The sequence below is a fragment of the Corvus kubaryi genome, unplaced genomic scaffold, assembly GCF_017639235.1.
Source record: "Corvus kubaryi isolate FWS band 111438036 unplaced genomic scaffold, C.kubaryi_AGA036_p1.0 133, whole genome shotgun sequence".
Taxonomy (NCBI): Eukaryota; Metazoa; Chordata; class Aves; order Passeriformes; family Corvidae; genus Corvus; species Corvus kubaryi.
In genome coordinates, this window is record NW_024580667.1 from 11,817,089 (window position 1) to 11,826,693 (window position 9,605).

At 39.8% G+C, this 9,605-nt stretch overlaps 1 protein-coding gene across 2 annotated transcripts; it reads left to right on the plus strand.

Annotated features, from left to right (window-relative positions):
• Window positions 1-21: 21 nt before the first annotated feature.
• EIF1AX (eukaryotic translation initiation factor 1A X-linked) lies at window positions 22-8,708 on the plus strand. 2 transcript variants are annotated; one of them, XM_042036631.1, is made up of 7 exons: window positions 22-132; window positions 1,007-1,090; window positions 2,723-2,826; window positions 4,189-4,239; window positions 5,448-5,529; window positions 5,637-5,728; window positions 7,356-8,708. In XM_042036631.1, exons 1-7 carry the CDS (start codon window positions 117-119, stop codon window positions 7,359-7,361), a joined length of 435 nt encoding a protein of 144 aa, XP_041892565.1. In that variant the 5' UTR covers window positions 22-116; the 3' UTR covers window positions 7,362-8,708. The 2 variants fall into 2 exon arrangements, with proteins under 2 accessions (XP_041892565.1, XP_041892574.1); XM_042036640.1 differs by lacking the exon at window positions 22-132 and adding an exon at window positions 455-473.
• Window positions 8,709-9,605: the final 897 nt, after the last annotated feature.

Below are 9,605 nucleotides of genomic sequence, written 5' to 3' on the forward strand. Positions count from 1 at the left end.
CCGGCCCCGCCGCTGGTCCCGCCCGGAGCCGCCGCCGAGCCCGAACCGCCGCCCCCGCCCGGAGCCCCCGCCCGGAGCCCCTCCCGCAGCCTCTCCGCGGCGGAGCGTTCGGCGCCATGCCGAAGAATAAAGGTGAGGCGCCCTTCCCTTCGCTGGGCCCGCGGCGGCGAGGCCGGGCCCGGGCACGGTCGCGCAGGGCAGGCCCGGGGGCCCCTCACGTGGGTGCCGCCGGAGCCCGGAGCCCACGGGCGGAGGGGCCACCCCGGCGGGTCCCCGGGCCGGTTCCCCCTGCCGGGCGCGGGTCGGAGGCCGCTGGGGCCCGGTCGGGAACGGGAAGCCCTGCCCGGGGCTCGCTTGTCAGGAGCGGCCCTGCCGAGGAGGCGGCCGGGCCCCTCCGTGCCCTCGCTGGGCAGTGCTGCTGCTGCTGCTTCCCTTCTTTCTCACCCGGGAAAAGAGACGCAAAAACCGTGAGGGTAAGGGAGCAGCAGATTTTAACAGCGGGGCAGGTATGAGCTGCTCTTATGCTCTTCGTAAAGAGCATCTTACCCTGTTGCCACGTGTGTGCATTTTAAAAAGGGCAGCTTCATTTGGAGCGTAAGCTTCCCCTTGAGTATTTCAGGGATTTCGGCACCACAGTAACTGAAGTTATTCATCTGCTCTTGATGATTATGTGCATCAGGCTATCCCACCATTATTTATGAGATATTTGGTAACAGGGATCACAGAAACTGAAAATGGCCATCTTGTGAAAATCCTTTTTGAAGGCTGCTGTCACTCCAGAGCAACCAGGACATCTTAAACAGTGGAGACTCAAATGTTTAATACTTTGATACTACTCGGCTAAAAATTTAGACTTAAAAGTAAGCCAAAAATCTAGATTTGGGTGGGATACTTAAAATAGCCGTAATAGAGTACAAGCATAAAAATCTCCATAAGTCTGATTTTTTCACTCACTGTGTCTAGAGACAGTAACACGTGCTTTTTACTATTCTCACTTTGAATTTAGGCAAAGGAGGTAAAAACAGGCGACGAGGTAAGAATGAGAATGAATCAGAGAAAAGAGAACTGGTGTTCAAAGAAGATGGGCAAGGTGAGTTTTTAACTGTAGTCTGGCAATGTCATTGTTTTCAGTCGCATACTGTAAGTGACAGTAGAGAGAGGTATTCTTATTGGGGTTGTATTTGCATGCCAAATGACATACTGAGTGTAAGAGAAAGACAGTAGGAAAAGGGAAATTTTCAATAGCTTCACCACTTAAGAATGAAGTTTTTCTCTCCTTGACCTTACTGCAATGTTCTGTGTAAACCAACACTTAAACATTCCCTAGAAACCCCTTGATAGCTTCGTGTGAGGGTCTGTGAGCAGCTGGCTTAGCGGCTGTGGTTCAGTCTTGCCAGTAATTCTCCCTGGGATCCACAGTCTGTGCATCTGTTTTACACTGTTCTGTTTTACACTGACTCTAACTTTCTTGGATCCTTCACTGAACTCCCCAAAGTCACTGACATGGCAGAGCAGCTCATCTCACTGTTCTGTCCTGTGATAGTTTGGTTCAGTTGGCTCCTGGGCTGGAAGTCTTTAACAGTTATAAAACAGGAGCAGTAGGTGGGATGTTGTCAGGTGAAGTAAGGCACAAGAGAGTTCAGCCAGGGGATGATGACTGGGATTCCCATCTGCCCTGCCCTTGGTGACACTGAGCTCACCTCCCTTTCAGCTCGCCCTGTCTTGTGTGTCACACTCTGGTGGTTGCTCACATAATGCGAGTGCTTTCCTAGTAACCAATTAATCAGTTGGTTTGTTAGAAATATGGGAGAGGTACTGATTTAAATTCCTGTAGAAGTGCCACTGAACTAATTTCTGGTATTCTGTGTTGGTTATAAGCAGAAAAGGGGGTTTATTTTTATGCACACCTGAAACTTCAGATCCTTCAGATCCTTTACATGTCCCAAGCAAAATCTACTTAATGAAACATTATTCTCAGTTATGAACAGTCTCATGCTCATTGGAGTATCTAACTTACGTGAAGTTCTCCAGTATGTGATTTCTGCAGCTTGGTGAGGGAGAAGATGAAGAGTGAATATATTGAGGGCAGGTGTTGGAGAGGTGCTTCATAGACTTCAGCTGAAGTCTGCTAGTTGCCTTTCAGACAGTGTCTGTAACACCAGGTTATGTGCTTTCAAGGACAGTGGGGTGATTTCCACAGAACCTCTGCAGGAGGGATTCAGAGTCTCGGTGGGTGGCTAAACAGGGCATGCAGCTTTCTCCTCCCTCAGTGACATTGAGATGCTCTCCTTTAGGACAAGTGCTGTGATGCTGTCATAAACTTTCAGACTCTGAGTGTGACTTAATAGCTCCGAGATTTTCTGTAGCAAGCATTTCAGAGGGAACAAAAGGGTGGGTGCAGCCAAGAAGGAGCAGTATTTGAAAATGTTAATGTCAACAGTGATACAAAACTGTGATACATTGAGCAGCCTGTGTGGGTGCTCGAAGCTCCTCTCAGCAGTTCACTTTTGATAAAATGTTACAGCAAATTTGGGTTACAGTGGAAAAGTTAATTGGTTGTGTCTTGAAGCTGGATTTGTTCAAAAGTTTTACTCTGTGGCACTTTGGGACATGGCTTAGTGGTGGACTTAACCATGCTGGGTTAACGGTTGGACTTGTTGATCCTAAAGATCTTTTCCAACCTAAATGATTCTGTGTTTTTGTATGTTACCATCTCTTTCAGAATATGCCCAGGTGATCAAGATGTTAGGCAATGGAAGACTGGAGGCATTATGTTTTGATGGTGTGAAGAGGTTATGTCATATTAGAGGGAAGCTAAGAAAAAAGGTAATTCTGAAGCATTGCAATAGGAAACAGTGACATTATGCATGATATGTAATTGTAAAAATTTACATATGTAGCTTGTTACAAAAATGAATATTTCTACTGCACTTAGTATCTTAAGTTCTTTTTTTCATCGTAAACTAGTCTGTCCTTCTGTTTCCATTGCTGGTACAAGAATAGGCAGTCTTTGGCTTTTGGGTGAAGCTCACAGTTGAAGGGCTGCCTTTCAATGTGTGTATTTCAGGGGAAGGTTTTTTGGCTGCTTACAGAATACTAGCTTTTCAAATTCTAGAAAATTATATGTATATAAAATAATAAAAATCTTCCTAATTGCAGATGGGGAACTTGGTGACTATTTAGAAAATACACCTCCAATGCCATCCTTTCGTTGTCCACTTCATCAGTTCCCAAAATATTTCTGTTGAAAGCTAATCTGCAAAAATTTGTACCTTCAGGGATGTCAGGTGTATGTATCTGCATTCTTAACTTTGCTATCTTCAGATGGTATCCCTTCTGGGCCTTGTCAGGTGTTACATCTTCCTGTCCTCTGCTGGTGTATGGTAAGGAGGAGGTCCCTCAGACAGTCTGTTGCCAATGAAAACAGACATTCACTGTCTTCGTTCTGGATTGTTCCATTTTTTGGAGAACAGTGAATGCACGTGTTGTGGGATCAGTGTAACCAGTGCTATAGCTGCCTGCAAGAAACTGTTGAAGGTAGTGGGGAATGTGCTTAAATAAACACTAAGTGCTACAGAATTAATTTCTTGCTACAAAAAGCACCACTTATCTATTCCTCATGTCTAAAAGAAAGGAAATTCCAGCTGAAATGAGTTCAGTCTCCAAAAAAACCAAGCAGATGTGGGATAGAACCACTCTGTGCATTTAAAAGCATATTCTGTTTTGCAGATTTCTGGTTAACAGTTTCTAGAAACAACTCTGTTCATTTTCTTGTGCTCTTCACTGTTCTTGTCCATCATCCCCTTCATCAGGTTTTTCTTTAATTTTTGCCCTTGAGGAGCTCAGTTCACAGAGTTCACGAGTGGTGCCTTGATGCATTATTTCTGTTTTCTCAGAAGTTAAGGCTTAATAACCGCCCTGTTGGCTAGAAGCTCTTCAAAGAAGTTTGATTTATCCTGTAATAGCTCCATAACATGTAAAAATAATGTAACTCTTGAGTATTTATGACCTTGGATTTGCTGTTAAAATATCAAATTGGATATTTCCAGCTTACTGGTTAGAAAATGAAGGTGGTGGCTGTAGTGAAATGTTTCATGTCTCTCCGTAAATCTAAATTAAATGTGCTGTTTGGTTCTTGGTGTTATACAACAGAAATTGAATTTCTGTAACATATGTTTTCTCCCTCAGGTCTGGATAAATACATCTGATATTATATTGATTGGCTTAAGAGACTACCAGGTAAAAATTCAGTGTAATATGCCATTATAAAGAGATCTTACAAGTAGCTTTATTTACTGTTAAATTGCAGCAGGTATTGTGAGGACATTCCTGTCTAACTTTTCATTTGTATTTAGTTATGCTAAATCATGATTTTTAGTTTCCTTGTATTACAGGAAGATTGTAATGAGTAGACAAATTCTGGTTCAACTTGTTCTTCTAAATTGCATCCTGAGACTTTGTGAGTGAAGGTGCTTATTGTCATCAAGCTTGACCTTTTTTTCCAGATGTAGCTGTTTGGTGCTTGGATCCTGTGGTATAAAGAGAGATTGAGTCAAGTACCAAACATTTTATTGTGATAATTAGAATTTTTGGTAATAGAATTTTGGATCCTTGATGTTTCGGCTTGTACCTTAATCAGTAATTAGTTTGTACTTAAATTTCTAAAAATGGAGTAGCGTAACTTTGTGTAATATAAACGGTAATGGGAAACAGTTGTCACGTTTTCATTAGGTGAATGCCTTTCATGAATGTTAGTGTTGTGTCATCAGTTGTTGAAGACAGATACTGCTTCTGAAATGTGCATTAGGGTTGTAAAACATTTAAGATACTGTCATTTGCTGTATATATTAAAGTACTTAAAACTAGGAATTTTTTGGTTTTGACACTTCCTGACTGACCACCAAACACCTCACTATGTGTATGGTCTGAAGAAAGGTTAATTTCAAAGGCATGAAACTGAACTTGTCAAGTTGTTGAGTTCTCTACATTTCTCATTTGTCTCAAATTGTCTTTGTCTTGTTTCCCAGGGAAGTTGTGGATGCCCCATCCCTCACAGTGTTCGACACCAGGTTGGATGGGGCATTGAGCACCCCGGTCTAGTGGAAGGTGTCCCTGCCCATGGCAGGGGGGTTGGAAGTTGATGATCTTTAAGGTCCCTTCCAATCCAAACCATTCTATGAATCTGTCAATTACTTGTAATTGGAGATAATTAAATTATCACCCAGAAAAAATGAAAATATTCCAATGTGTTTACTTCACATTTAAAGGAACTGGAGGGGATGGAAGAACAAGAAGTTCTTCTATAAATACTGTAGGTGTTAATCCTCTGTAAATAATACAGTTGTAAGTAGTACAGTCTGCAGAGGTTAATAGTTTTATTTTTCTATTAGTCAGACTAAAGGCATTAGTCAGAGATGACTAACACATTCTAATAAATTATTATTTAGGATAACAAGGCTGATGTTATTCTAAAATACAATGCAGATGAAGCCAGAAGCCTGAAAGCATATGGGGAGCTTCCAGAACATGGTAAGAATCTTTTCACTTCAAATTGGAAGTTCATACTGGACAAGAATACTCAGTCTGTCGTGGCACAGTGTGAGTGCACTCCTTAACTTCTCTAAATTCCTTCATAGCTAAAATCAATGAAACAGACACATTTGGTCCTGGAGATGACGATGAAATCCAGTTTGATGATATTGGAGATGATGATGAAGATATTGATGATGTAAGTAGTAAATGTGTATTTTTATCATATGCTTGAAGCTGTCCTCTTTGGCACTAAGCTGTTGTTAGTTCTGCAGCAAGGAACACATGGGTGTTCAGGATAGCTTTCTCCTCAGGGACTGCCTCAGGAAGTGGTGTGGTGCATGCATGTGCCAGCTTTCTGTCCTCTCTCCTGTCGTACAGTCATTCCCGAGCTGACCTCTAAGCACATGGTACACTTGGTGTCATGCTGCTGAAACACACATGGAGAGCAGTCTGAAGGTGCTCAAAGAAAAAGAAAATCAGTCACTTGACACCCCCCCCCCCAATTCCTCTGTAGGGTTAACAGCCTCACTGTCTAATCAGAACTGCAGAAATAATTGAGGAATTTGTTTTTTAAAAAACAAAGGCTTTAAGTCTCTGTTTACATAGAAACTACAAGAAGCTGCATCTTAGTAGTTTTTTAAAGTTAACCATGATCTTGAGTGTCACAGTCACTTGTGTGGCTTACCACTAAACTGTAGTAATTGGTTGTGCACACTCTGAAATTATAGTAGTAGAATTGTTACAACTCAGATTTTATAATAAATTGCAGAAGTAGAATCTGCTGTGCAATGTTTTCTAAGTTGATGCACTTTAATTTACAGCTGAGAGATGTGCAGGGTCAGCTGGCTGAGAGGATAAGTAGTAACTCACTGAGCCAGTGAGTTAACTTAATTGGATAGACTGTTCTAAGTATACTATTATGTTTTAATTCTTCATCTTTTTAGTCCTCTCTCTCTGAGTTGATTATATGACTAATTCTTTTTAAATGCTTACATTATTCTGGGTTTTTTGAGGTTCTCAATATATGATTCATTAGATCAAGTATTTTAAAAATATCAAAATGTTGAGGAATTTTTCTTCAGACTTTTGAAAATTGCACTTTGGGCCTGTCAGTGGTTGAGCTTACTGAAGATTTAGCTCATTGAAGCTAGAAAAACTAGTACTGCATGCTTTTAATAATGAGGCTATTGTAAGACATCAAAGAGATAAGTAGCTGTAGGACAAATTTGCAAATTAATGGATCTGTGTGTGGGGTTAAGTGAGCATCTGTGATTGTTTTTAAGCTTTTGTCAGCTCTTCAATGAAATATTAATATTATGCTTTAAAAAAGTAAAAGACATAAAGAAAAGATGTGAGTAACCTTTCTGAGGATCACCATCATATATCTGGAATGAAGTGCAGCTTCCAAGGTCATTGTTAACAGGAAGAACTTGGTGGAGCCTTTCCTTTTTTCCTTTGTATCAGAAGAATGATTAGAAAGTCACTACTTAGGGAAGTGACTCTCAAACTTGGTTTTATTTTCATTTTTGAGAATCATGGGTGAATTTATTCCTGTTCTGTTGATGTATAATTGTATTGCAGATGCCGCGGTTCTGCAGAATTGCTCACCTGCATGACCATAGTATTGTCACAGGGATGGTGGGGACAAAAGCAGGGAGTAATTGTTCACATGTTAAGAAAACAGGATATGATCTGAGGCAAAACCTGGACTGTGCTAAGTTCAGGAAGTCTCCTGTTGAACTGTAAAAGTAACTTAAAAAAATAATAAAATGATAAAAAATACACTTGGATGAATTACATGGTGTGGTGTTTTTGCTTTTCAGATCTAATTTGGAACAGAGGTTTACATTCCGACTTTTTTCCTCCAAGGATTGTTCTACATTGATACTTCGATTATTTTTTGGGTGAAGTCCCTTACTTTTAAGAAGACTGAAAATTCTCGGTAAAGAGTGTAGTTTGTTACATCAAAAGGATTTATTTTCAATGTTTGTTTTAAAGTATTTATATTTCTTTAGAAATGGATAATGCTGGATTATCACAAAGGTTCAATGACATGCCACAAATATTTTGTCTCTACACCAATTAGAGCTTTTACCTCTGAAAGTGAGATACAGTGACATGGGCTGTAAAAGACTGCATTTTTCCCTATTCTGCTGTCATCACTACAATTCCAGTTAAACTTGTATTTTGAAATAAAAATCGTTTACCCTGTAATTATCATGGATTTTGATTAAAGGAAAATAACCCAGTTCAGATTAGTATCGAATCATACTATGCAGTGTCTGTCCTTATACCCCTTGCCTTGATGTTAACTTTAAAAAAGATTTTGATAATGTAAGAGGAAGGCAGAAATCTGCATTTAAACTCACAATGCATGATGAATCTGCTTTTCGCATCTAGTAGCATGCTGCTATTTTTATACTGATTTTGATAACTAAAAACACTCATTATTTCAAAGATATAAATTTCCCATAGTGGAGGGAGGGGTGGGAGAGGAGTAAAGATGAAAAGTGAGCAGCATCTCAAATTGGCGATTTTTTTTGGAAACTGCGGTTGGTGCAGTGGCCGAGCTGCAGCTGCAGACGATGAACACTGGGTGGCACCCGACTGAACAGGGATACACGAATGCAAAACATTCCCAGTTGGGTTTGTACTGAAAAATGCATAGAATAGGTTTTCCCCAAAGTAAATGCTTAACATTCTTGATATGTTAAACATGTAGAATATTTTTACATTATATAAAAGGTTATGTTAAGACTAGAGTTTTATTTTAATCTGAAGTTCCATACATTGTAAGGTGCAACATAAAAGCTGATGTGAACTTTGAGTAACAATATAAATAAGAAAATAAATTTGTGTCAAAAGTAGAAAGAATCTTTTCACTCAGAATAAATCAGTGAAACAAACTACTGGAAAGATTCTTCTCCACCTTCAGACAGGAGGAGTCAGTTGAGAAAGTGAATAAAGACTAACGTCATCATGCAAATATTATTTTGTGGTAGCCTTAGTGTCTTTGTCTTAATAATGTATTTAACAACTCTGAAAGCAGGTTAATGGAAAAATTCCTTTTGTGCCATAAAGATCTGATTCTTGACACTTGTATTCCTTATACAGTCTTTTTGGTATGATGTAAAGTGACTACCCCAATAGATAAAAACAAAATGGCTTTAAATATGGAGTGGCTTCTTTGCTTTGTTTTTTAAGGAAAATTTAAACATCCAGAGCTTTTGTAAAAATTTATTTTATTTTACTTTTTACTTTCATTTCAGTGTCTCTTTTCCTTACATGGATCAGGTACCCTGCTCTAGGAATAACGTTGTCTTAGTATTAAGTAATTTTGCCAAATATTTCATGGATTTTAACTATTTGTTGTAAAAACTTGCTAAATATTGAGGGAAAGATACTACCAGTACAGCATTCATACTCGACTGATCTTAAATATATCAATTTACTGTCTTTGTATGCCTGTGAGGTTCAATTGTGAAGGAACATAAATGGTGTAATGTTTCAGAATAAGGCTTATAAACCACTCCCAAGCTCATTGGTTTCCTTGTTGTATTCAGAAGGCTATAAGCAGCTCTGAAAATGGTTAGAAGCTCTTGAAGTTCTTGAGATCTAAGTGTAGAAGGTGTCTTGTCCTTTCAGTTGTATTAGCAGGAAGGTTAGTGGTTAAATTGCAGGGAATGTATACTGAAGATTCAGATAGTATGGGAACTGTGCTTGCCAGAACTGATCTTCGTATGTGAAATGTAAATGCATGGTCAGTGGTAAGGGGAAACACAGGTACACACTGCTGCTGTAGGGAGTCTACAGTTCTCTAGTACAACACAGACTTCAGCTGTGGGTCAAAGATGAAACTGTTCCTGTCAGAATCGGTTGTGGTTTGCCCTGAGGTTCCTTCCAGTCTTTATTGCTCCCAGTCTTTATGGCTCAACCTAAACTGCAGATTTTAAGGAAATTTCTTATTTAACTATTAATTTCTTATTAGTGCACCAGCTTAACACTGTTAGGTTTCTACTCATAAGCTGGGCTGTATTGCCTTCTTGAGTGCCCTTGGTCACCTTGTTTCTCTA